The sequence below is a fragment of the Myotis daubentonii genome, chromosome 9 (genome assembly GCF_963259705.1).
Source record: "Myotis daubentonii chromosome 9, mMyoDau2.1, whole genome shotgun sequence".
Taxonomy (NCBI): Eukaryota; Metazoa; Chordata; class Mammalia; order Chiroptera; family Vespertilionidae; genus Myotis; species Myotis daubentonii.
This window is the reverse complement of record NC_081848.1, coordinates 82,539,986-82,567,955: the sequence shown is the minus strand read 5'-3', so window position 1 is coordinate 82,567,955 and position 27,970 is coordinate 82,539,986. Positions and strand designations below refer to the sequence as shown.

The 27,970-nt window shown below is 55.1% G+C and overlaps 3 protein-coding genes across 10 annotated transcripts in view; 2 read left to right on the top strand and 1 right to left on the bottom strand.

Annotated features, from left to right (window-relative positions):
- Window positions 1-27,970, top strand: part of LOC132241508 (phospholipase A and acyltransferase 3-like) — a 189,458-nt gene that overhangs the window by 67,531 nt on the left and 93,957 nt on the right. The gene's annotated exons all lie outside the window — the stretch shown is intronic.
- The window catches only part of LOC132241499 (uncharacterized), a 234,586-nt gene that overhangs the window by 142,688 nt on the left and 63,928 nt on the right, over window positions 1-27,970 (bottom strand). The window lies entirely within an intron of this gene.
- Window positions 37-27,423, top strand: LOC132241696 (phospholipase A and acyltransferase 4-like). The gene is made up of 6 exons (XM_059710624.1): window positions 37-45; window positions 1,429-1,573; window positions 1,773-1,841; window positions 3,379-3,647; window positions 4,891-5,944; window positions 27,172-27,423. Exons 1-5 carry the CDS (start codon window positions 37-39, stop codon window positions 4,987-4,989), a joined length of 591 nt encoding a protein of 196 aa, XP_059566607.1. The 3' UTR covers window positions 4,990-5,944; window positions 27,172-27,423.

Below are 27,970 nucleotides of genomic sequence, written 5' to 3'. Positions count from 1 at the left end.
CCTAGGAGCAGAAAGCAGACCCTGCCCTGGTGAACAATGGCATCGGTAAGTCCTCAGAACTTTCTAGAACCGGCTCTGCAGGGGAGGGCAGCTCCCTGCATTAAATGAAGGCCTGGGGCTGTGCTCCTGCTGGTAGCTCCAGCGCTGTCTCTAAGGTTTCCATGGAGACCTGTATGTTGTTTAAGTCTCTTTTGCTGCAGGACTGGGAGGTGTTCGGGCAGAGGGAGCCCCGCTCTGGGTCTGGCACTGTCTGGGGTCGGGCGCCATGTGGAGGATGTGCGGTGTCTGGGCTGTGCCCGCCTGAGCTGGGGAGGAGCTGGAGTGTGGGCTGATGGGGGACCCGGCACTTGGGGAGCAGTGGGTTCCGGCCTGTGGGCCTCAGCTGCTGCTGGGGTTCATGCCTCCCCAGCCCCTCTGTTCTCCCTCCTCCATCCTCCCAGGCACGTGTCTGCCTGATGCCGCCCATTCCATTCTCAGGGTCAGACAGGGACAGCCGCCCCCATTGGCCCCAGTTTCCGGACTCACACAGGGTCCAGGAGGGGCCGGCCCAGCGCCTGGGGTGCAGGGAAAGCAGCCAGTGGGCGGGGCTCTTACAGGAAGTGAGGCGATTCCGGGAAGGCGCCTGCACCCTCCAGAGCTCAGTCCACCTGCTTCACTGCTCCTGGGAACCACTGCCTCCCCCAGACCAGGCCCCAGCTCACTGCCCTGCTCCTGGGACAGGGTCCAGGCCTCACCTTAATCCAACATTTCCCTTCAGAGTGAGAAATGCCCTTGTTCTCCCCCAGAAGGACACCAACTCTGGGCCTGCCTGGCCTGAGCCCTGGCCCCCTGGCCCTCCAGCTCTCCTGCTCCCACAGGTCCTTCCCTCCTGTTCCACACCAGGCCCCTCTCAGGACCCAGGAGATGCAGGGAGCGGGGGCTGAGCACACAGGATCCCCCTATTGGAGCTCCAAGCCCAGAGGGGGTGAGACCGGCACAGGGACCACAGCAGAGCATGACCACATGGGGGGAGGTGGCGGTCCCGGGGCTGGGACCCTGAGCGTGGCAGCTGAGCCAGGCTGGGCCTTCAGGGCAGCTCCTCAGAGGAGGGGTCTGCCTGGGGGACGGAGAGGAGGACTGGGCGTGGGGCAGGGGCTGGGGGCAGAGAAAAGGGGGGTGCAGAGGAGCAGAGGCCAGAGGGAGCTGTGGGGATGGAAAGGCAAGGCCTTCAGCCAGCCCAGGGGGCTGAGGGCAGGAAGGGTGAGGAGGGTGGGAAGGGTCAGGAGGGGCTGTGGCTGCCCAGGGGCATCCTGTGCCCTGAGGCCAGAGGAGGGTCATGGACAGATGGGACATGTGGGAAGGACACCGGGGGTCCTGGGGACTGGATGTGGAGGTGAAAGGACAGGAGGCAGGGAACCTTGTCCGGAAACTGTGGGTCACAAAATCCAGAACTGGTGCCCTGAACGGAGTCATGGGCGGGAGGTGGATGAGGAGGTGAATCAGGAGAAGCGTCCAGGGGGAGTGTGGCTGCTGGGCACCGGCATGGAACGGGGCAAAGGGAGCGGAGCCCTGGCCTCAGGGTGGGCCGCCTGGGGTGAGCGCTGCAGGAGGTCCCTCATTCGCTGAGGTCAGACACAGACACAGAGAAGCTGAAAAATTCTGAAATCATGAAGCAGAGGTGCCGTGGGCCGGACACTGAGGAGCAGGGAGGAGGTGGGCAAGGCAGGGAGGGAGGCAACAGGACCAGGAAGGGACGGGGCAGAGAAGACCCCGTGCAGCCACTGCCAGCTGAGTGTCCCTTGGCTACTCGCACTGGGCCCTCTATGTGGGCGATGGTTATGTGATCCACCTGGCTCCCCCAGGTAAGGGGGGTTGAGAGTAGGATTTACCAAAGATTTATTAGCCTAATGAGAACAATTCAAAGCCAAATGCCACCCTGGAACCCACGTTGGTTTCTCCCTGGGCAGGGCTTGTGCTCACTGTACATCCGTGTCCCTTGGGGGCATCCCAGTGGTCCCTCAGGTCCTGACCCAGCAGGGAAAGAGGCCCGTGGGCCCCAGGGAAGCCGGGCTGCGCCTGCATTGGACGCTCTGCATCTCCGGGCCCGATAGCTGGGCGCGCAGACAGATTTCCCTAAACCAGCAGCGACTCTGGGGGTCCCGGTCTCAGGAAGGGACTGCCTCTCAGCGCTGTGTCCTGTTGCTCAGAGGATGTCACAGAACAGGGCGTCCTGAGAGGGTTTCCTGAACGCCCTCCACGGAGCAGCTCTCCCAGGTCCCACATCACAGAGAGTCTCACACAGACACACACGAGCACCTGGAACCTGGATGGACCGCAGGGACAGCAGGAGCAGGATGACAGCCGGTCAGAGGAGCAGGCAGGCCCCACACTGTGTATCGTCCCTGAGAGAAAGGTGCTGGGATGGGACCGCGGGCTGGGAGCACAGGGGCTGGGGCCTGCAGAGCAATGGCACCCACACCTCGGACAGCAAGCGTTTGCGTTCTCGCTGGACAGAACCCGTCTCACGATCAGAAGAATCTGCTGGTCACTGACCAGGTTCTGTACGCTGTCACCTACACTGACAGAGTGGAAAACTGTCAGAATGGATGGCCAATAGTAAGCGAAACCCACCTAATGCAGACGACACTTAGGAGGCTGGGAACAGGGAGTGTGAGCGTGAGGACCAGGTGCTGCTGTGTGAGTGCAGGTGGTGTTTCCTCAAGGACGGGTGCTGAGTGCAGCCTCAGCCTCGAGACTCAGCACATAAAGGGATCCTGCTGGTTCACCTGCTCTTTAGTTCCCTCCTCTTAGAGAGCAAAACCCGGCTCCAGGTCAATGGGGTTTGGATGCCACCAGCTGGAAGCGCTGTGTGGACTCTCCATGTGGCCAGAACTGGGCCAGAAAAGGCTGATGATGCCTCAGGGTCCAATATCGGTTGTCAGATGGAGATGAGAGTATTTACCATGAAGTTGAAAAGGAGAATAAGTGAGGGAATATATGAAATTTGCACAGCAGAGTCTGAAACACAGTGGGACTAAAACAACTTTGATCTCTTTCTGAAACACACAAGTGCAAAGATGAACAAATACATTTTACTACCGTTGTTTACGGTGGATAAGCTATGGACCAGCCAATACTAGGGACTTGGTCAACTAGATGATGTCCATTCATATAATGGAGCACAGTGGCAGCCACTGACCATCACAACATTGATTAACATGAAAAGTCTTCACAGCTCATTAAAGAAAAGAGCAAAATCACTGAAACCTCCAATCACATTGGTGAAGGGACAGAACCAAAGCTCAATAGCGGATTCTTTTCGTGCTTCCTCCCTGCCTGGAATCCTCTCTCCCTCCCAGGCCTCCCCTGAGTTCCTGATACTCTTGTGTCTGGTTCCAGATGAGTACCCTGGGGCCGGCTCCTCCAGCCTCTTCTCCGTGCTGAGCAGCAGAGGGAAGGTGAAAAGGGAGCTCCTGAGTGACGTGGTGGGGGGCTGCCACTATCGGGTCAACAACCACTTGGACCACGAGTACTCACCCCTGCCCGTGAACAAGATTATCAGTTCTGCGGAGGAGATGGTCGGTAAGGAGTTGGCGTACAGTGTTCTGAGCAGGAACTGTGAGCACTTTGTCACCGATCTGAGATACGGCAAGGCCCGGAGCCCCCAGGTAAGGCTCTTGCTGGGGGTCTCCCTCTCCCTTCTGGAGGTCTGCTTGGGGTGGGGGTGACAAGGCAGAGGCAACAATTACCCTGAATAATTCAAAGAGGAGTTCTCAGGGTATTGTTGGCTGGGAGTCAGGATGTTTGAGCACAAATCTCGCACCTGCTTTTAATCCACTTGGCGTCTTTGAACAGGTCACTTCCTTGTGGCCTCAGTTTCCCCATGTGCAGAAGGAGGGTAGTTTGGAGGACGTCTGGGGCTCTGGCCACCACTGTCCCTTTAGGATCCTTCACCTCTAAGATCCACCCTAAAGGCAGCTCCTGATGCCCTGTGTGCTGTCGGGGAAAGTCTGGGCCAACCCCGGACCATGACAGGTCTCCTAAGGCCCCAGAGAGCCCTCGGGCAAGAGATGCTCAAGGTCTGCGGCCCATGTAAGAGCTCAAGAACATGTTCTGTAAGGTCTGGGCACATCCTTACCGCTCTCCTCTTTCCCTCTTAGCAAAGCACAGCTAGTGAGAGGCAGGAGCAGATTCAATCCCCAGTGCTCCCGGCTCTTTCTGCTGAACCACAGCACCTCCAGGGCTCACAGCCCCTGTGATTGGTGATGGGCAGCCTGGATGGAGGAGATGAGGGGAGGAGGGGCAGGATTGGGATGGAAATTAAAGATTTGAGTGGTCATGTGGGGTGTTGAGGTGACCAGTTAGACATCCAGGTGAACCTGTTGAGTAGCAGTTTGACGTGTGAGTCTGGAGTTCAGGGCTGAGGTGGGGCTGGAAATAGAAGTTTCCAGGCTGTACTTGGGAACAGTACACAGAGGACAGTGTTTCCTGAGGCCATGGTTTGCCATCCTCTCCCCTCAGCTCTGCCACCACCTCCCTCTGGAGAGGTAGATTAGACCACAGAGTCATTCCCACTTTTACCCCAGAGCTCTGGCCCCAGGAGCCCCCCTCCCCTACCCACCCCCGTGAGGACCAAATTGCCCCACCCTGGAGGCTCTCACAGAAGGATCCCATCCCTCCATCCTGCCAGTTGTCAGGACACATCCGGACAAGCCCAGCACTAACAAGTGGTCACACCTTGGGCTTCCCAGGAAAAGGGTTGTTGGGACAAGGCCAGCATTTCTGAGAGGCCAGGGCCCGGGAGGTGGGGGTGGGGGGTTGGAACATGAGTGTGGCCTTCAGCCCCTTTGGCGGGAGGGAGAACCTGCCTGGACTTGCTGTGGACTCTGAACCTGGGCTGCTCCCTTTCAGGCAGAAAAGTTCGTGACCGGAGCAAGTGTGACCCTTGGAGCTGCAGTTGTGGCTGCTCTCGCCTGTTCTGTCATGAAGAAGCGATCCCAACACCAGTGACAGCCTGAAGGGGCACAAAACCCCATGTTAGAAGCCACTGTAGAGACGACCTCGCACAGTGTTGTCCCCTGACCCGACTCTCGGGCAACCTGTCGTTCTGTCTCTCACTGTCCCTCTCTCACTGGCTGAAGGATGGACTGATTGTGCCAACACTGAGGAATTCATACCTGAACCTACATACCCTCCAGGGAGGGGTCCCGCTGCTTCTGTGGTGCATAAAGCAGAACGGAAGGACCTGGCACCAGGTGGCCACCCAGCGTTTTCTGTCCGTGTGACCTGGGGAAAGCTCTGGACTCTCAGAGCCTCAGACCCTTCCTCTCCGAGCCGGGGAAGTGACACGCTCAAAGGTGCATCGTGGGGATCAGATAAGGTGGTGGGTGCAGGACCCCAGCCCCTGTCTGGCCTGTAGCAGGTGCTCCATAGATTGTCTCCTTGTTCCCTGTAGACTAACCACTGTGCTCAGCAGCCGTCACTCATTTACTCTCATGGTGCAAAGAGAAACACACGATTACCGCCCCGTGCAGCCCCACCCTCTGTCCGCGAACCCCCTGATGAGGCATAAACATCTCCCAGCGTCTTTCCAGTGCCTCTTACCTCCTCCAGCCAGCCCTCCTTTTTAGAAGTTTTGTTTGTCTTTCATATTTTTTTTTTCAGAGAGGAAGGGAGAAGGAGAGAGAGAAACATCAGTGATGAGAGAGGATCATTGATCGGCTGCCTCCTGCACATCCCACACCAGGGATTGAGCTGCAACCTGGGCATATGTCCTGATCAGGAATCGAACTGTGACTCCCGGTTCATAGGTCAATGCTCAACCACTGAGCCACCGGGCTTGTTTTTCTTTTCTAACTCAAAGGTCAACTGTTCACCCATCTGTGATGACCACATGGAATTAAATCATCTTCCCGTGCCCACCTTGCCATGGCTCAAGCTGCCCCTGGTTAAATATTGAAAATCAGTCGCCTCCACTTTGAGGGCAGTGAGACTCCAGATTCATAGAATGCACCACACCCGGAGCGAATCTTGGGCTAAACTAAGGTCTGTGGGTTGTTATGATGGGCCGATGTAGGTTCATCAGTTATAACAAAAATACACGCTCTGGACAGGGATGCTGATAATGCGGGAGGCTCTGCGTGAGTCGGGGGTGTGAGCATATGGGAAATCTCTGTGCCTTCCTCTCAATTTCTCTATAAACCTGAAATTTCGCTAAGAATTAAATTCAGTCTTTTTAAAAAGTTAACCTCCTCAGCGTATCCCTCCGCTAGAGCCTAGTGTGCCCTGGGCGTGGTCTCTAAAGGGGCGGGCCCCATGCTCTCCTCTTCCTCGCCTGGCCTCTGCCACCAGTGGCCCCACTGAATGGCCACTCTCCGTGGTGGCAGCACAGCCCCTGACACTCTGACTGGAGACCTGGGGTGCCCCCTCCCCTGGGCTGCGCCTTCCTGGCAGGAGAAAGCTGGGGCCCTGATCACCTCGGTGCACAGACACCAGGCGGGGACGAAGCTCGGGCTTCAGAAGGTTGAAGAACGAGGAGAAGGACTTGTACTTGCTGCCCAGCAGGGCCCTGCTCAGACCCCCAGGGGGAATGTCCGCCTCCGTGCGGGTCCGGGAGGGTCCATGCTGGCCTCGCTCCCAGGCTGCCTCTGGGCCAGAGGGCACAGCTGCTCTGAGAGCCCAGTACCCAGCGGGTGAGACAGGAGAAGGCTTTCTCGCTTCCGGGTCTAAAGCTCCCCCATAGCCGTGGGAGACGGGGAATCCGGGACTCGGGTCTAATGGGAGACGTGAGCTCCGGGCTCTAATTCTAGGCAGGAAATCTCCCCTGGGACCAGCCCCAGGCTCCCAGCAGCTCTGGGGGGACCCCAGGGTGGTGCCAGCTCCGCCCCCTCCCCTGGGTGCCCCTGGACCAGGGGTGCCAAACCCTGGATTTAGACTCACCCACAGTCCCCTCCAAGTGAAACTGCCTCTGCCTCCAGGGTCAGGTGTAAACCATGTGACTGGCCCCATCAGTGAGAACTGATTGGCTCAGTGTGGTCACCTGACCCAACAGCAGCCAATCAGGAGGCTGAGCTAGGATGCGGTAAGCTGAGCCAATCAGATTCTCTCTCGGGAATGAGCAGGGAACCCAGGAGCTGCAGGCACTGAGGAGAGAGGCTGCTGAGCTGATGCAGAAAGAAAGGCCGTGGAGCGAGGAGTCAGGGCACCAGCGACGCTGGGGAGATGACGATACTAATTGTTCCAGAACCGGGAGGAGGAGAGAGTGGCAGGAGGAAAGGAGCCTGGGCCACTGGGGCTGCGTCACATTCATGGCCGAGAATCCCACCCAATCCCAGCCGCTGCGCCCCGGGCCTGGCGGGCCAATGGTCCTGCTCTGGCCCTCACAGGAGTGTCTCCCGCCCCTCACCCGTCCTCGCCCTCCGAGAGGAAACCTGGGAAAAGCAGAGAATGGCCGGGACGCACGCAGGCGGCTGGGGAAGAGCCGGTCACTGAGCTCGGCTGCCATGGCCGCACCCCCGGCTGGGGGCTCAGCACAGACATTCATTTCTCACCGTCCTGGAAGCTGACAAGTTCAAGGCGAAGGTGCTGGCAGATGCAGTTCCTGGCGGAACCTCTTCCTGGCTTGCAAATGGCCACCTTCTCGCTCTGTCCTCACGTGGAGGAGAGAGGGCTCTGGTCTGTCTTGTAAGGGCACCGACCCCATCATGCCCACCCCGCACCCTCGCCACCATCTCATGACCTCTTCTGAGCCTCATGACCTCCCAGAGGCCCAGCTCTGAACACCAGCACATTGGGGGTTAGGGCTGCAACGTGAATGGGGCCGGGCGAGGGGGACACAAGCATTGAGTCCATGATAGAGCCCAACTGTGTCTTTAATAGCATTCACACCAGCCGTATTTCCCCAATTAAATCTTCCTGTGTTTTTATAGCTCCACTGAAAGCAGCCTGAATGGCCTGGCTGGTGTGTCTTGAGTGTTGATCCATGAACCAAGGGGTCTCAGGTTCAATTCCCGGAGGCTCTATCCCCAGTAGGAAGCGCGCAAGAGGCAGCCACTGATGAATTTCTCCCATTGATGTTTCTCTTCCCGGCCCCTTCCTCTGTTTCTAAAAAAAAAAAAAAAAAAAAAAAAGGTCAATAAAAACATATTTTTTAAAAACATTGGCCTAAATGTGTATAAAACTGAGTGGAATCTATAAAGCAAACCCCACCCCCGCTGGCTAAGCTAGTCTTTTCCAGACTAAATGGTTGCCGCTACGATGATGCCTTGACCTCACCGCTCTTTCTGCTCGCCTCAGTGCCGTAGGTACCCGATGGCACCCCTGATGACCATGGCCGTTCCGACAAAGCCTGCTGCCACTACAGCTGATATGCCGACTGCTGGGCCGACTGCTGCACCAAGAGCCACCAAGCCCACTGCCAGGAACCCTTCTTTGACCTGCAGCACAAGAGAAGGGCTCACACTCCACATCAGGGGTCTGGCGACAGACACTCCCACGAAGAATCTTCACTCAGGGTAGACCAAGTCCCCTTCAACGGAACTATAATAGGAATGGTAGTTGGCAGGGCAACAGGCCAACAGGAGAGCAGAGAACAGGCGGGGAGAGATCGAGGCAGGGATGGAGCTGTGGGTGTGAGGGAGACAGCGGCCCTGTGGGTGCTGAAAGGCTCAGAGAGCCGCAGGGGGTGCCGTGGGAAGGACACAGGCGGTGCCCGGATGGTCTAGGTGAGGACTGGCCACTGGGAGCCTGAAGCAAGTGCAGAGTTGGGGAAACCCCCCTGTGAGCTCTCACGCCCAGGGCTGGGCCGGGATGGTTCTGGGCGGCCCAGGAGCTGAGCCCAGCCCAGGCACAGCGTGGGCGCTGGGGGAGGAGCTGCTGATCCCATGTCGTGACTGGACAGCAGCTTCTGGAGCGAGATCACCTGCTTCTGCGCTGACCGGGGAGGGTCCTGGACAAGGAAGTGGATACTCGGACAGCAGGGATGAGGCGGTGGAGACGTCAGGATGGTCCCTGAGGGTCGTGTACTCGGCAACACCGTGTGAGCCACCCCTGCCCACACCGCTGTGCTGGGGAAGCGGGCGAAGACCCTGAGAGGGGCTGCTTTCCAGGCGTCAACACTGGGCGGGGCTTCCCAGGCTCTCAATTGTCTCCATCTGCCCCAAACCCTACTGACACCCGTGTTAGATGCCCACTGTACAGAGGAGAAGACTGAGGAGGGACAGCGGAAAGAGCTCCCCAAAGCCACCCCACGCCCAGTGACAGGGACCAGGACGCCTGGTGTCCTAACAGGCCCACCTAAGCCTCCTCCGCCGGAAGGAAAAATGCTCAAAACAGAGCACAGAGCAGGTTTCTGTGGAAGACCGTGACTTGGCGCCACGTGAGCAGCTGGGGAAGGAAAAGCCGCACCGCCCACTCCATTCAGAGACACTCAGACACGCTCCCACGTGTCGGCGATAAACAGACTTTCCTGAGCTCCAGAGCTGACTGGTGTTTTAAAGGGTGCACACAGGAGGGGGACAGTGGGGCTCAGCAGTCCGCGTAATGAGAATTTGCAAAGGGCCGGTGAGCATCAGTGCGGTTGGGCCCGGTGTCAGCCCGCTGGACAGATGGAAGCCAGGCTCCCAGCCTCCCACAGGAGAGGAGGCAGAGGCCCGTCCCTCCTGACACTGCATTGTAATGGATAAGGACAGCAGGCGTGATGATAGGAACAGTGTGAAGACAGCTTAACCCAACCCCCAGCCGTGACAGGATGCTGCTGATCTATAATCCTTGTAGCCCTCGCGGCTGAACGGTGCAAACCCACATCCTGGAACAATAAGTTTGCAGACGCCTGAACTGAAACCCAGACATAGATGTTTGCAGTGGGAATGAAAGGGTTAAAGAGAATAAAACGGGGCAGAGGAAGACTTGTTGTGCTTAGCAGATATCTTGCAGACAGCTTGCAGCCTTGAGCACAGCACAGCTCAGAGAACCAGGAGACACCTGGCATGGGAGGAACCAAGGATGGACCAGACCCCCAGGTCAGCCGAGCGGCTTGCAGCCAGCCAGGATCCACAGAAACCTGTCTCTCCCTGCTCTCTCCCCTGATGCCTTTCTGGGTCTCAGCCCACCTGCACCCAGGTGTCGGGAATCAAATCTCTTTTGATCCATTATGGCCTCCTGTCATAGGTGCGCGACCCTGGCCCACTCTGAACCTGTCAGGTGTCAGCTAGAAGATTTCTTATCACCTACTTTGCAGCAAAATAGCTTTTAGACAAAACCACACAGAGACCCAGAAGCAAGAAACAGAATCTAGGGACACATATATCTGGGTTCAGCAGAATAGGTTTTGCTCAGCTTTTGGGAAACTGATTCCCCTGAGCCAGCAGCCCTGCATTTGGGGATAAAGGGGCATTTCTGCATCTCCCTAGTGCTTGGCAGTCTGTTTCCCATATTTGGTAACTTTGCCGTAACAGCATCTCTCTACATGTTTTGTTAAGAATAGTTTATTGATTTTGAGAGAGAGGAAGGGAGAGAGAGGGAGAGAAGCATCCATGTGAGAGCACATGGATGGGCTGCCTCCTGCTCACACCCCTGCGGGGGTCAAGCCTGCAAACAACGTGTGTGCCTGACCAGGAACTGAACTGGCGACCTCCTTCTGTGCAGGATGACACCCAACCAACACAGCCACGCGGCCAGGGTGGACGAAGACATTTCAAAGGACAGGACGGCACCCAGGTCCATGAGAGAGACACTCCTGAGCTGCAGGCCACACATGCCCGTCCCGGGGCAGAGGGGTTCCCAGGGGCAGCCCCTGTCAGTAAGCGCTCTGAGAGGCGCTCAGGGACCAGCTCAGAGGTTGGCTGGACAGTCCTTCTCCTGGCAGCCTTCTGCTTCTCCCGCAGGCATTTCAGGGGCTGGGGCTGGCCCTGTGGCGCCCACTGGTTTATGGAGGGAGATGGAGGGAGTCTCTGCAGACACAGAGTCAGGGAGCAGGAAGGAATAAGAGGGAGACAGACAGGCAAGGCTGAGTTCCCGGCTGTGGAAGGAGCTCAGAAGGGAGGCGCCAGGGACCAGCTGCTCAGGGGAAGAGACCTCCCCGAGTCCCTCTGAAGCAGAGCAGACGGCCAACCAACCCTGAAACGCTGGGGTCTCCCAGATTGGCACTCGGGGTTCCAGCACAGATGCATGATGGGCAGCCCTGACCTCAGGCTGCCAGCCTCCCACCTCAGCTCAAAGGAGGGAGACCCCACAGCAGGGTCCCCACGGGCACCAGGGGGTACTTCCCAGTGGGTTCCCTGCCCCCCCCCTTTCACCACAGCCCTTCTCCCCCTCACAGAAGAGGAGCTTCGTCCTCACGGACCAGGATCTACAGCCTTGGCCGAGGCGTAAGGTTCCAGCGAGGATGGGGCACCCACTGCTTCCAGACAGACCGGCCGAGGGAAGAACCAGGAGACCACATCCCCCCCCGGGAGGCTCCCTCCACCTCTGTTACTTTAGATGGGAATTCCCACCCCAGACAGGTGCCATGGAAACCTGCTGTAATGTATTCATTTGAGTTGGGGGGAGGGGGAAGCCAGCTTTTTTCCTAAAAGAAGTGAAGTCTGGCCCTAGCGGGTTTGGCCTCAGTGGATACAGTGGAAAGAAGGGTGCCAGGTTCGATTCAGGTCAAGGGCACGTACCTCAGTTGCAGGCTCATCCCCAGCCCTGGTCGGGGCTCATGTGGGAGGCAACCAATCGATGTGTCTCCCTCACATTAATGTTTCTCTCTCTGTGTCTCTCCACTCCCTTCCACTCTCTCTAAAAATCAATAGAAAAATATCCTCTGATGAGGATTAACAATGAATAAATGTAAATAAATGAATGACATTAGGTCGGCTTTGGCTGAGTGGTTGGCAGTAATGCCTGCTCTGACTATTTAAATGACATGCAGGCATTTCCCATTAACTGCACGAGCTAACTGTGCAACGCCGAGGATGTGGAGAAAATAGACACATGTGTACCACGTACCAAAAATGCCGTCCTCTGAACTCTTTAGTATTTATAAACTGTTTAAATGTTTGATGTCAGCTACGAATGTGTGAGGGGTATGTGGTTTTTCAAATTATCTGAGACCAGGAATCCGCAAACTATGGCACAGGGGCCCAAGCCAGCCCTCTGCCAGGTCTGATCACATAATTGAGTCGATACCCCCTCCCCTGGGCACTGACCTCTAGGCCACTTCACAGCCAACATTCCCTTTTGCTTAGACCACATTCCACTTGCTAAGACCATTATCCTTCCCCTCAGGACCGACCTAGAAAATTCTCCGCCCAGGAAAAGCCGCCTGGAGTCCTTTAAAACCTCTGACCCCCCATCCCTGGGTGGGGGCGCCATTTTGGGGCTCAGCCCATCTGGTCTCCAGGTGACCTAATAAACTCATGATTCTCTACCCCTTTTGGACTAGTGCATTCCTCCTTCGGCGATTCTAACACCCACCACTGTTTTCATAAAAAGCTTTTTTAGGAACGGCCTCACCCACTCCGTTAGGGATTGTCCACGACTGCGTTCCTGCACAAAGCTGTGGAGTGGAGTGGAGAGACAGAGCCCACGTGGGCCAGAGCCCGAAAGGTGTCCCCCCCGGCCCTTCCCAGAAAACATCTGTCTGGCTCTTCCTCCTCCTGGCTCCCACTTTTCCTCCTCCCTCGGCCTGTAGTCCATTTCGCCCCTACTCCCTGGTCATCTCCAGCTCATTTTCCAGCTTCAATTTAATCAAAACAATTAAATCAGATTCAGCTCAGGCGTCACCTCTTCTGTGATGCCCTCCTGGATCAGGCACCTGGGTTCAAATCCCACCTCTGCACGTGGCTGTCAGGTGCTAGAGACTCAATGCCTAGTGGTGGAATGAGTTGGGTGAGCTAGTAAAGCTCCGTGAGCCTCAGTTTCCCCATCTGTAAAGTGGGGATAAAACAACCCTCCTCTGGAGCTATGGGAGGGGCCAGGGGTGATTGTCATGGCTGCGACATCACTCCCTAACCTCACTGGTCTGCACAGCGACTGGCACTTCTCCCCACCCTCCTCCCTACCCCAACCATCTCTCCCTCGAGGGCAGGGATTCTGTCCCTGCTATTTTGTCTCATTTGTGCCTCCACCTCCACCCTGGCCGCCCACACGGATGCCCGGCCACTGTCAGCGGAGGGAATGGTCTGGTTCCTGAGGACAGGGACACGGGCGGAGGATGAACCTGGTCACTGCGGGAGACTCCGTAGCGCAACTTGGTCACGAAGTGCTCACAGTTGTCGCTGGTCAGCTTGTAGCACATCTCCTTCCCCACCAGCTTCTCTGCCCGCTGCACAATCTTGCTGGGAGGCAGCGGTTTGTTCCTCTGGTCATACTTGTTATTGACACGGTACTCGTCGTTCCCGGCAACAAAATCAAGCAGCTCCTTCTTCACTATGGCCTTGTCGGTCACTACGGACCTAAGGCTGGCCGCGCCTGCCCCTGCGATTTCACCTGTGGTTCCCAAAGAGGAAAGAGGCCGATGTTCCGGGCTGAGAGCGGGCAAGCAGGCAGCCCCACTGCCCTGGGCATCATCAGTGAGGATGCGCTGGGGAAAGGCCGACCCCCTGCCTGGCTTCAACCTCAAGCACAGGCCGACCCCCGCCTGGGTGCCCTTGGAGATGTCACAGATGCCCCTGGACTCTGGCCCCCTCATTTCTAAAGCCAAGGATGTGGATTCTTTTAAAGGCCCCTGTGGGCGCAGACGTCCCTGAAAGACGCAGGAGGGGCAGAGGGTACGGGGCACAGACCCCAGGTGCTGACCAGCCAGAGCGGGGTGGGCCCTCAGCGGCCAGGGTGACATGTTTCCAATAGTAGGAAAGGAGGCTGCTGAGCAAGCCCAGGCCTGACCTGCAACACAGAGCCCCACCCACCCTGTGGCATCAGGCCAGTCCCTTCTCTTCTCAAGGGCTATCATCACTACAGATGGAAGGGCCTGGGTCAGGTGGTGGCCACACTCTCCCAGCTCTGAATTCTCAGATTTGCCCTAACAGGACGCCCGCCTCCTGCCTCACCCAGGCTTCTGGGAAAGCTGACAGGAGAAGGCAGAGTGATGGGCCCTGGAACCCTCAGGGAGGGGCCAGTGGACCTGCCGGATGGAGCTGGGCTCACAGAAAGCCTGTTGGTATGACGTCAATCTCTGAACAGCCAGTTCATCCAATGACCAGCTTCTACATTCACTGGCTGTGTGTGTGTGTGTGTGTGTGTGTGTGTGTGTTTGGGGGGGTGGGTGGGGGATGTCTCCCTTCTCTAAAAATCAATGAAAAAATATCCTCAGATGAGGATTAACAATAAAATAAAACAGTAAGTTATTCCTCCATAACCCTCAGTTTTTAAAGCCTGCATTTGGCTTTCAAATTCACATGTGTGTGCACACACCTGCTGTACAGCTGTTTGTAACGGTTGCACCATCAGCCATGAAATGCAGGCATCGATTTTATTTGGCCCGTTCCCTGCTGTTGGTGGTTCCCAGGCTTTCGGCCTTTGCTTTAATGCCATGATGCTCTGGGAGGGAAGGGAGGTTGGCCCAGCACCCGCCAGGCCCCGCCTGGGCGCCCCCGTGCTGTCCTGCATCCCACCCTGCACAACCGGGAGGTGGGGTTCTCATTGCTCTACAGGGGGTGCAGCTGAGCTTAGGGGGCAAGTCACACGGGCAAGTACCAGCTGGGCAAGCGGAGGCCCCAGGACCCCAAACGGGTCTGCTAAGTGGGAGGCCACGCTCCTTCCATGCCTCTGAGCCGGCTGTAAGCTGTGTCCTCCTCATCTGCCCCCAGAACATGGAGCACACACAACGGGGTGCTTCCCTGGGACGGTGGGGTGGCTGGAAGTGAGCCCCAGTATCACCTGGAACAAAGGCCAACAGTCCGTCCTCCAGGAACTCGCTGCTGAGGAAGAGGAGCGGCTGCAGACCTGACAGGGAACCTCATGCAGCCAATGGCCAGGGGGAGCCCGCCATCCGGGCACTGGGTGAGAACAGGGCGCGAGTGTGCAGCCGCTGACACTCCCACCTCTGCCCTGAGCTTCAGCGGAGAACCAGCCTCACCTGGAGGAGCCAGGTGCACCACGTAGCCATCCCCCACATAGAGGGCCCAGTGCGTGTAGCCAGGGCGGAAAATCTCAATCAGGTCTCCAGGTTTCGGTTCGGCCTGTGACTGAAAAACCAGAGACAGACTGAGGTTAGTCCTCACAGGGAACATTCTAGAACCTGACCTGTAAGGAGCCCCAGCCCAGCCTGCAAGCTCCCTCTGCTCATCTCCTGCAGGAAATGCAAGGGGGCACTCTCTTCTCACAGATGGAAAGCCCCTTCTTTACTGGGGCTGCTGAGCTGGGAGTCAGCTCCTTGGGGGACAAAGAAGAGATCAACAGGGTGTCCGGAGGGGAGGTGTGGGCAGCTGTGCAACACGGGGGTGTGGCCGAGAGGTGTGCAGACATGGGCATGAGCACATTTTATGCCAGAGCATGTTGGTGTCAGTGAGTATATGACACCCAGGAATTCTCAAATGCCTCATGAAGAGCCGCCCACCTTGCGCCGGGCCTGAGTGATTCTGAGTGATAGAGCCCCGACTTGCACAGCCAGACACGGTGCTCAACATGCCCACATTTCATATCCATCACTCCTTTGACCACAAACTGTCATGACCCCATTTGACAGATGAGAAGACTGAGTCTCAGGAAGGTTAGGTAACATGCAAAGATCCTTACCCAGTGAACAGAGAGAAAGATCAAACCTAGTCTGCATGTTACCAACGCTGCGCCCTTAAAATCCCAGAGCATCCCAGGCAGGCGGGGGCCGCTGAAGTCTGGGAGCCAGGCCAAGACCCAGCTGGGGACCCAGGGTGTGACTGGAGTTGGTGGCAGGGCAGTGCCCTTCTGGAGTTTGCATGAGCAGGAAGTATGTTTCCCTCATCCCACTGGGAATGTGAGATATGTCCTTATCACTCAGGTTCTATTTTAGGATCCAACCAGGCCAGCCAGCACCTCTCCTCCCCTGACTCAGGTGAGCGGGGTCACAGGGGCCAGACCACCATGACCAGAGTGGGTGGCTGTTGCTGGGTGAAGTGAGGATGGCTGCCAACCGGAAGTCTGCTGGGGAGACATGGTTGAGAGAAAAGCTCTTGACTACAGGCGTCATGTGTCAACCTGACAGAAGATGGAACAATTTGAGCATCAAACAGAAACAGCAGGTATGTGAATAATGACATCAATGTGTTCATAATGACACTTTTAAATATGCGTTAGTCACCTTTGGAGGTTGCGAAATAATCACCATATTATTTCAAAAACTGCTATTTGATTTCAGAGAGGAAGGGAAAGGGAGAGAGAGATAGAAACATCAATGATGAGACAGAATCATTGATCGCCTGTCTCCTGCACACCCCGTACGGGGGATCGAGCCCGCAACCCCAGCATGTCCCCTTGACCGGAATCAAATCCATGACTCTTCAGTCCGCAGGCCAACACTCTATTCACTGAGCCAAACCAGCTAGGGCCATTTCTGCCCTTTCTAACTGGTAAATTAAATGTCATAAATATTCCGTTGAAGGAAAATCTAATCTGCTTCAAAGAGCACAGCACAAACATAATGACTGAGCAGATTGTTAAAGACAACCAAAAATGTCCTCGTGGGTGAAATGGAAAGGGGCCTGCCACTTGGAGAGCACTTACCAAGGAAACACTGCTAGACATTTCAACACCCACAAACCACCACCGCTCACGAGATGGGAGACGTGTGAAAGTCACATTTAGTTTGTTCACATCATGTATTGTGACCGTTACTCACTAGGCCAGTAGTTCTCAGCTGGGGACAGATGAGCTTTGCCCTCTGGGGGAAATTGGCAACAGCTACAGACATTTGTTCCTCATACCTGGCCGTGAGGAAGTGCTACTGACACCTAGTGGGGAGAGGCCACAGGTGCTGCTAACCACCTGGCAATGCACAGAGCAAGTCATAACAATGAAGAATTGTCTCCATTGTCAATAACCCAAAACGTCAGTAGTGCTGAGGTTGAGAAACCCTCATTTTTAGGCCAAGAAATGAAAGAGGGGATCTTTGAAAACAGTATAAATGGCACCTCTTTTTGTTTTGTAATATATTCTGGTTTCATTTTTGTGTGTGTGTGAGGAGGTCCAATAGAATTGTTTATGCTGTTTTATTGTTGCTGTGTGGTCATTGTTTTGTCTTTCCCGTGGGTGGGCAGTGCATAGGGCTAAAGCCATAGGAAGAAAAGTGTGACGTGTCCAATTTCCAATGCTTCATTTTGCAAGAAGAGTTGAATTATTGTTTCTATAGAGTAAACTATTTCTTAGTTTTTTACTCTCAAAGTTGGAATTTTATTTAATTGCCCTAAATATTATTCATGCCTAGTGACATATGTATCTATGAAATTATGTAACAATTTTGTATTGACACATAATTCTTCATTTATATAAACCTGTTTGTTCTTTAGTCTATTAATAATCAATGGAAAATAATGAAAAATAAGATGACTAGGAGATATTCTATAAATCTACCAAATCTACCTAATGCAGCACCCTGAACTTATAGAGTATCTTATTGCTTTCAAGTTTCTAGAGTGACTTTTACTTCAAGTTTATTGCTGCATAGGAGTATGGAAATTTACCTGAAGTAAAAGCCACCTGGGAGTGAGGACCTCACTTGTTAGGCAATATCACCAATAATGAAAATAGATTTATTGAGCATAAGTTTCTCTTTTTTTATGTGATAGTGTCACTGCTACTTTTTAGAAAAACTTCTTTTATACCCAAATCTATCAATAAATGTTAGTTTTCTCATTTAAAATAAATAAATGAAAAACAGGACAGAGACGATAACAAAATCATAGGAGCAGTCTGGGGGTCCAATAATTGGAGTTTCAGAATGAGAGAAGAGAAAATGGAAGATTTCTCAGAACTGAAGGCAAGGGGTTTCCAGAGTGAAAGGCATCATCAAGTGCCCAGTACAATACAGAAAAATAGATCCACACAGCTTTATCGTCGTGAAATTTCAGAGCACTGAAGGTAAAGAAAAGACTCTATAGCTTCTGGAAAGAAAACATAGATCACATACAAAGGATCCAAAATCTGAACCACTTCAGACTTTTCGACAACAAGAGCATTAGTTATCTGACAATGAAGCAATGTCTCCAAATTTGGGGTGCGGGGGGGGGGGCAGGGGGGTGGAATATACTCTTTGGCATTAACATGCACCTTAGAACCTTTCCAATGTTTTCACACATAAAAAACAAATGGTACTGAAGGTGCAGGAAGGGAGAGGAGGGAGTGAGAGAGAACAGGAAAGAAGTTAGCTTCCCAGGAGAAAAAGAAATTCCAAAAGAGAGGGATCATGGCAAAAATCAAACTCATAAAATGACCAAGAGTGCATCCCCTGGCGCCCCCTGGACTGGCCCTGCGGTTGCGGCAGGGCTGAGAACAGAGCCTTTAACATGAAGAGCCGTGCCAGACAGACCCGGGCTCCAAGCCCTGCTTCTCTCTCCCTTGCCAGCAGACAAGCCTCTCTCTCTCTCCCAGAGGTCAGCAGTTCAGAAGCTGGGCAGCAGCCTGAGGCAGCTGCTGATCAGCCCTGCCTCTATGATCAGGCCCAGAGATAGGCCCAGAGATGCTGACTGGCATAGAAACCAACCAATCAGATCCAAATATGGGTGAATTGCAAGGAGCCAATGGCTGCCTAGGAGGTGGAGCTTTTGATACTGAGTAGCATAGAAACTGACCATACAGAAGCAAATCTGGGTCAACTGAGAGGAGCCAATGGCTGCCTAGGAGGCGGAGCTTTTGACGCTGACTGGTATAGAAACCCACCAATCAGAACCAAATTGGCCTGCAGAGCAGGGCAGTTGGAGGTGAGATCAGGCCTGCAGGGAAAGGCAGTTGGGGGCAAGATCAGGCTGGCAGGGGAGGGCAGTTATGGGTGATGAGGCAGACAGAGGCAGTTAGGGGCGATTAGACTGACAGGGAAGGGCAGTTGGGGGTGAGATCAGGCCAGCAAAGGGTAGTTGGGGGCAATCAGGCTGGCAGGGAAGAAGAGTTGGGGGCAAGATCAGGCCAGCAGGGGAGGGCAGTTGGTGGGGACCAGGCCTACAGGGGAGGGCAGTTGGGGGCCATCAAGCCTGCACAGGATGGCATTTGGGGGCAAGATCAGGCCGGCAGGGGAGGGCAGTTGGGGGCGACCAGGCCAGCAGGGGAGCAGTTAGGTGTTAATCAGGCCAGCAGGGGAGTGGTTAGGGGGCAAAAGCGGTTAGGGCAATCAGGCAGGTAGGCAAGCAGTTAGGAACCACCAGCCCCGGATTGTGAGAGGGTTGTCCGAATGCTGACTTAGGCCCGATTCCTGTGGGATTGGGCCTAAACCAGCGGTCAGACATACCCTGAGGGGTCCCAGATTGGAGAGGGTGCAGGTTGGGCTGAGTAACAACCCCCCCCCCACAGTGTACGAATTTTGTGCACTGGGCCTCTAGTCATTTATATTTCCAAATACACACAAGCTCAAAACATGATACCACCCAGGAAACTTCTTTTTTTAAAAGAAGGAAAAGGAGGTGGACTTGCCCACGGAGCCCTGCGCACTAGTTAGAAGCAATGGCTCGCTGTTCCCGTGGCAACGAGGGTCACCTTTTAGACACAGTGCTGAGCGGAAAGTGAGAATGAGCTCTGCAACACATTACACTTCCATCAATTAAAGATGTCCCACCGAACCCAGGAATGCACGTCTATGAGAGCCCGCCCCTGAAAAATAAACTTTAAACAGCAACAGCAACAACAAAAAGAATCGCACAGAGTGAAGAACCACACATGAGGCACACCGGATGCTGGCCGTTGGGAAGATGGAGTAAGGGAACCAACACAACAACAGCCCTACGAGAGAGGGGCCTGCAGGCGGGCAGGCTGCCAGGAGCTAAGGGTCTGGCTCTCCTTCCAGCACTGAAATCTCACTAGAGCAGCGGTTCTCAACCTTCTAATGCCGCGACCCTTTAATACAGTTCCTCATGTTGTGGTGACCCGACCCCCAATTTCATTGTTACAAATTGAACATAATTAAAGCATAATGATTAATCACAAAAATATGTAATTATATATGTGTTTTCCGACGGTCTTAGGCAACCCCTGTGAAAGGGTCGTTCGATCCCTAAAGGGGTCGCGACCCACAGGTTGAGAACCGCTGCACTAGAGGAACAATGACTTCATGACAGACACAGCCAAGTCAGCTGAATCAAAACCAAGAACTCAAGAAATCCTGGTGCACAGTCAGAAGCGCACGTTCTGTAATCCGGGCGCCCACTCTGTGCCTCTGCTTGTTCCCGCGTGAGGCTGAGGATGGTGACCACCCTTGTCCAGTGGCTGGAGGAAACATCAAAAGGTTACTGTTCGGTGACACAGGAAATTCACACGGCAGAGGCCAGACCGTTTCCCGGCCGCGGCCACACCCCGGCACCTGCATTGTCCACGGACGCTTCCTACACGCAGAGCTGAGTCCCTGCAGTGGAGACCACAGGGCCTGCAGGACCTAAGTCTTCACTCTGGGCCCTTTACAGCAGGTTTGCCGGCTCCTGTCATAAAGGGATCAGCAGTGCGGCCTCCCTCTCTCAGCTCGGGGACCAGCAGGAAGCGCTGGGAAGAGCTGCCTCCCTCCAGGGCAGGGCTGGAGGTCCACAGGCAGCACAGGAACCGGGGCCCCTCACCCAGCCCAGGCGGGACAATGGCGAGGCTGAGCCTGCACCCACGGGATTGTCGGACAAAAGGCCTTTATCCTCCCCACAAAAACAGAGCCACATAGGGCTGTGGAGCAGCCATTTTCTTTAACCAGCAAATTAAAACACGCGATCTGGCCTCCAACATTCACATTGGAAAAATGACCTAAACAACCATTGATAAAAACCAAGTGAATAAGTTACTCCCCACCTATACGTACAGGCAGTACAGAGAAGGTGGATTTTCATGAGCAGACATGGGAATACTTGAAAAAAAGTATGCTGAGAAACATTATTATCACCGTTTTGCTTAAAATACATGTTTATAGCCGAGACCGGTTTGGCTCAGTGGATAGAGCATCGGCCTGCGGACTGAAGGGTCTCAGGTTCGATTCCGGTCAAGGGTATGTACCTTGGTTGCGGGCACATCCCCAATAGGAGATGTGCAGAAGGCAGCTGATCGATGTTTCTCTCTCATCGATGTTTCTAACTCTCTATCTCTCTTCGTTCCTCTCTGTAAAAAATCAATAAAATATATTTTTTAAAAAAATTTTTTAAAATAAAAAATAAAATACATGTTTATGCATTTATAAAGCAAAATGTATTATACACTATGTATGACCTGAGGAAAAGACACCAAACTGTTGTATATTATGTACTGTGGGGATTGGGACTTTAATATTTTATACTATATGATTTAATTGGTTTTCTACCAACATGAGTTCCTTCCCTAAAAAAAAATGTTTTAAGATATTTAGATGGGCAAAAACCCCTCATGATGATGAACTTGCATTTTTTTTAACTGCAAAAGGAGGACATTATCTGTCACCTTGAAACCATCTCCCATCTGGAACCTGAAATATGGTCATGTTAATGCTGCTTAAAAATGAGTAATATTGCCCAGCATCGACCTATAAACTAGGAGGTCACGGTTAGAGTCCCTGTCAGGGCACAGGACTGGGTCCCCAGTAGAGGACGTGCAGGAGGCAGCCAATTAATGATTCTCTCTCATCATTGATGTTCCTATCTCTGTCTCCCTCTCCCTTCACCTCTGAAATCAATAAAAATATATTTTTAAAAAATAAGTAACACCACCATGCTGGTGTGGCTCAGTGGTTGAGCATCAACCAATGAACCAGAAGATCATGGTTTGATTCCCAGCCAGGGCACATGTCCAGGTGTCAGGCTCAAACCCCAGTAGGGGGCGTGCAGGAGGCAACCAATCAATAATTCTCTCTTATCATTGATATTTCTCTCTCTCTCTCTCTCTCTCTCTCTCTCTCTCCCTTTCTCTCTCTGAAATCAATTTTAAAATACTCTTTTTAAAGTAATACTTAAGCCCTAACCAGTTTGGCTCAGTGGATAGAACATCGGCCTGCGGACTAAAGGGTCCCAGGTTCAATTCCAGTCAAGGGCATGTATCTTGGTTGCGGGCACATCCCAGTAGGGGGTGTCTAGGAGGCAGCTGATCAATGTTTTGCTCTCATCGATATTTCTAACTCTCTATCCCTCTCCCTTCCCCTCTGTAAAAAATCAAATATATATATATATATTAAAAGTAATAGTTAAATGTAACATAAATCAACAAAGCAATTTTTTAACAAATACAGATGGATGTGTATCAGATCTTGGAATTAGGAAAGACACTCTAAGGATAAAGGCCAAAGAATAATGCATAAATTAAAAGATGAAAATGTTTAACAATTTTTTAATGTTAAAGTTCCTATTATTGAAAGTTTCTATTATTGCCAGTATGTTCATACTCGGGGCCCGGTGCACAGAATTCATGCACTGGAGGGGGGGGGCGGTCCCCTGCACCCTCTCCAATCTGGGACCTCTCAGGGGATGTCCAACTGCTGGCTTAGGTCCGATCTCAAGGATTGGGTCTAATCCGGCATTGGGACATCCCTCTCATAATTATGGACCACTGGTTCCTAATTGCTCACCTGCCTGCCTGCCTGGTCACCCCTTACTGCCCCCCCTGCCATCCTGGTCGCCCCTAATTTCCCCCCTCTGCTGGCCTGGTGGCCACTAACTGCATCCCCCTGCCTGCCTTGTCGCCTCCAACTGTCCAGCCACTAGGCCAGCCTAGTGGCCCCTCACAGCCTGCCAGGCTAATCACCCCCAACGGCCCCCCTGCTGGCCTGGTCACCCCACACAGCTTGCTTGTTCAGTCGTTTGGTCATCCCTTACTAACCCTGCCAGCCTGGTTATAGGCAGCCATCTTGTGAGGGTGTGAGGATTAATTTGCATATTACCTCTTTATTATATAGTACTAGTAGCCCTGTGCATGAATCTGTGCACCAGTAGGCCACTACCGCCCTCCTGTAGCTCTTCCCCTCCCGCTTGTAGCCAATAGGCCACTGCCAGGTTCCTGTAGTTCTTTGCCCGCTGCTCTACCCTCCTGTAGTTCCCCCGTCTCCCTGCCCCCCGCCCCTCTCATAGCTTGCTGCCCTGTCCCCTCTTGTAGCTCTCTGTAGCCTGCCTGTGTCTCAATGGTTCCCTGGCCCACCTTCTTGCTGATCTGTGATCTGGTCATGAGGCGCTTGGTCGTTACCCCTCAGGGCATAACGGCTAGTTAGCATATTCCTCTCTTACTACATAGGATTTCCTTTTAAGGGAAGATGATCCCCCACTATCCCAGGTGCCCAGGCAGCTGTTTCACACCCTGTGATGTGATGAAACTGGACTAGATCTAGCTGGACTGGAAGGAGTCAGGGCGCCAAGCAGGTCAGCATTCTATGATCCACCGAGAGAAGTGGAGCTGGACTAACCACACCCCCTCTCTCAGAAATCTGAACCAAGAAATGAAAAAATATATAGCTTTTTGGCAGTAGTGGCTGAAACTGAAAAATCGTGATGTAAGGGGGCAAGAAAGGTGCCAGTGGACCATGGGTGGGAGGAGACACCACCAACTCAGACCAAATAGAAGCTCCTGGTAATAGTGGGAGAGAAGGGAGCAGGCATATGAAGAGAACTAGCTGGGCCCTGGCTGGTGTGGCTGGTGGCTGGGCTTTAACCCATAACCAAAAGGTTGATGGTTTGAGTCAGTGGACATGCTCAGGTTGTGGCTCTATCCCTGGTGAGGGGCTTGCAGGAGGCAGCCAGTCGATGTTCTGCTGTCACATCTCTCTCTCTCTCTCTCTCTCTCTCTCTCTCTCTCTCTCTCTCTCTCATATAAATATAAATATATTAAAAAGAAAGAAAGAAAAAGAAAGCGAGCCCAGTCCCATCCATTTGAATGGCAGAGTGGAGGTGCGTAAACTCCCGGGGCTGAGATGCCTGGAACCACCTTGACCCTGACGCCTCCCAGCTCTAGGCCCTGGCAGACCAGCCTCATGACAGCTCCTGACGCTGGGTTTTCCCAGAATCCCCTTCCCTCTCCACAGAGGTCCTCAGACTACACCTGCTCTGCCTGGACTAGCCTCAGTGGGGGCTTGTTTCTTAGAGAGCCAGACTAGCCTGAGGAACACAGCCCGAAGCCCTCATTTAATGCAGGGAGCTGCCCTCCCCTGCAGAGCCGGTTCTAGAAAGAGCTGGGGACTTACCGAAGCCATTGTGCACCAGGGCAGGGTCTGCTTTCTGCTCCTAGTGCAACAGGTTTTATACCCGAGTGGACACTTTTGCTTTCATTTTCCTTTTTATTCAGAAGGACTGAACACTAAATGGTTAAAGGGACTCAGCATTTCTCAGGGGACAGGCCCCCAACTTCCCACCTCAAGGCCTGGAATGGCTGGGCCTGGGAGCCGCCGGGAAGCGGTGAGCGTCGCAGGGAAGCCTTACCCCTGCCCTGCCCTGGACACGGGCTCCCACTGCAGGACGGGGCATGGGAGGCCCAGCGGTCAGCCCCAGGCCCGCATGGGCCCTGATCTTGTACCCGCCCCACGAGGACAGGAGCCACGGGCAGCCTTCGGGGCTGGACCCACGGGGAGGCCTCAGCAGGCGGGAGCCTGGACCTCGGGGAGCCCAGGGCTCAGTGGCCTCGGGGTGCATGTGGCGGGAGAAGCAGAGCTCCCCTGAGAGCGGCTCCCAGCCTGGCCTGCGCTGTCCCTGGAACAGGAGGCGGAGGCGGGCGCAGGCTCAGCCCAGCAGCTCCCGGGCACCAGGGCCCCGGCTTTCCCATCCTGTGGGTCCCGCATCTGCTGGGATGGTCGCTGTGGTGGCAGCAGCCTCCAGGTCACGTTCTCACCGGGCCCCGCCCACGGGCATCAGAGCTGCTGTCACTCCCTGGTCTCCTCTGAGCGGGGAGACCCTCTCCCACAGCCCCCTGCGGCCCGGGCCGCCTTCCCTGTGCAGGGCTGCGCCCATTTCCAGGGGAACCCGTCCTGGGCAGCTCAGCCAGGTCTGCGGAGGGGCCTGTGCTGCCCAAAGAAGGGCAGGCAGGGCTGTGGCTCCAGGAGATGAGTGATGGGTGCATGTGCATGTTGGGTGGAGCGGGCAGGGGAGGTGGCTGTTGGCCAGGCAACCAGCACCTAAGCTGCGCTCACTCCTCCCTCCCCCTGTGCACGCGGCTTTGTGGGAGCCACAGGGAGGCTGCCCAGCTCTCAGGCATCAAGGGGAGAGGGAGGGGGGGCGCTATGGGGGGGGGGACTTGGCAGAGCCCTTTCCTTCACCAGGAAGGCACCGCCTCTCCCAGCCTGACCCCCATGACCCCCATGACCCCCATAACCCCCATGACCCCGGCTCCGGCTTCCCTGGGCCACACAGGCTCCCGACTCGCGGGTCCACCAGCCACTGGTCCTCCGGCCAGGAAGGCCAAAGGGCCTCTGGGCAGCGTCTGCCTGTTTCCAAGTGAGTTTCGCTCAGAAAGGCGTCTAAGAGGCCCGGAGCGCCCACCTGCCCGCCTGTAGGTCATGCTGTTCCACGGGTGTCACCTGGGCCACTGCCTGCCCTCCCTGCCCCGCATGCCCTCCTGCTCGGGGTGAAGGCCTCACTGTGCCAACCCCAAGGCCATGAGTGGGGCCCGAACGCCCACGGGTGGTGCCTACTCCTCGCAGGCCCGGCTGCAGCTGCGGGGCCATGGACTGCCGCCTCTGAGGCCCGTGTCCAGGCTCCACGATCTCAAGTGGGTCTGCAGCCGCGGTCTCGCCTCTCCCACAGCTGCCCCCCTGGGGGCCTGGCCTGTGGGCCTCAGCTGCTCTGGGGTTCCGTGCCTCCCCAGCACCTCTGTTCTCGCTCCTCCTTCCTCCCAGGCATGTGTCTGCCTGATGCCGCGCATTCCACTCTCAGGGTCAGACGAGGACAGCTCTCGCCCCCATTAACCCTGGTGTCCAGACTCACACAGGATTCCGGGAGGGCTGACCGAGGCCTGGGGTGCAGGGAAAGCAGCCAGCTGGGGAGGCTCTTACAGGAAGTTGGGCGATTCCGGGAAGGAGCCTGCACATTCCAGAGCTCATTCCACCTACTTCACTGCTTCTGGGAACTACTGCCTCCCCCAGAGCAGGCCCCAGCTCACTGCCCTGCTCCTGGAACAGTGCCCAGGCCTCACCTTAATCCACCATTTCCCTTCAGAGTGAGAAATGCCCTTGTTCTCCCCCAGAAGGACACCAACTCTGGGCCTGCCTGGCCTGAGCCCTGGTCCCCTGGCTCTCCAGCCCTCCTGCTCCCACAGGCCCTGCCCTCCTGTTCCACACCAGGCCCCTCTCAGGACCCAGGAGATGCAGGGAGGGGGGGCCGAGCACACAGGATCCCCCTGATGGAACTCCAAACCCAGAGGGGGTGAGACAGGCCCAGGGACCATAGCAGAGCATGACCACGTGGGGGGAGGTGGCCGTCCCGGGGCTGGGGCCCTGCGCGTGGCAGCTGAGCCAGGCTGGGCCTTCAGGGCAGCTCCTCAGAGGAGGGGTCTGTCTGGGGGAAGGAGAGGAGGAGTGGGCATGGGGCAGGGGCTGGGGGTAGAGAGAAGGGGGCGTGCAGAGGAGCAGAGGCCAGAGGGAGCTGGGGGGAGGGAAAGGCAAGGCCTTCTGCCAGCCCAGGGGAGGGAGGGGGTAGGCAGGTGAGGGCAGGGATGGCGAAGAGGGTGGGAAGGGTCAGGAGGGGCTGTGGCTGCCCAGGGCATCCTGTGCCCTGAGGCCAGAGGAGGGTCATGGACAGGTGGGACATTTGGGAAGGACACCGGGGGTTCTAGGGGACTGGATGTGGAGGTGGAGGGACAGGAGGCAGGGAACCTTCTCAGGAAACTGAGGCATCACAAATTAGGGAACTGGTGCCCTGAAGGGAGTCATGGGTGGGAGGTGGACGGGGAAGTGAATTCAGGACAGAAGCTGTCTCACGATCAGAAGAATCTGCTGGTCACTGACCAGGTTCTGTACGCTGTCACCTACACTGACAGAGCTGAAAACGGTCAGAATGGATGGCAAATAGTAAGCGAAACCCACCTAATGCAGACGACACTTAGGAGGCTGGGAACCGGGAGCGTGAGTGTGAGGACCGGGTCCTGCTATGGCTCAAGCTGCCCCTGGTTGAATATTGAAATGAGTCACCTCCACTTTGAGGCCAGGGAAACTCCTGTGTGACACTGTAATGATGGACAAATGTCATTATAATGTGTCCAGATTCATAGAATGCACCACACCCAGAGTGAATGTTGGGCTAAACTTAGGTCTGTGGGTTGTTATGATGGGCCGATGTAGGTTCATCCGTTATAACAAAAATACACGCTCTGGACAGGGATGCTGATAATAGGGGAGGCTCTGCATGAGTGGGGGGTGGGGCATATGGGAAATCTCTGTGCCTTCCTCTCCATTTCTTTATAAACCTAAAATTTATCTAAAAATAAAATTGAGTCTTTTATAAAACATAACCTCCGCAGTGTATCCCTCCGCTAGCACCTAGTGTGCCCTGGGCGTGGTCTCTAAAGGGGCGGGCCCCATGCTCTCCTCTTCCTCGCCTGGCCTCTGCCACCAGTGGCCCCACTGAATGGCCACTCTCCGTGGTGGCAGCACAGCCCCTGACACTCTGACTGGAGACCTGGGGCGCCCCCTCCCCTGGGCTGCGCCTTCCCGGCAGGAGAACGCTGGGGGCCCTGATCCCCTCGGTGCACAGACTCCAGGCGGGGACGAAGCTCGGGCTTCAGAAGGTTGAAGAACGAGGAGAAGGACTTGTACTTGCTGCCCAGCAGGGCCCTGCTCAGATCCCCAGGGGGAATGTCCGCCTCCGTGCGGGTCCGGGAGGGTCCATGCTGGCCTCGCTCCCAGGCTGCCTCTGGGCCAGAGGGCACAGCTGCTCTGTGAGCCCAGTACCCAGCGGGTGAGACAGGAGAAGGCTTTCTCGCTTCC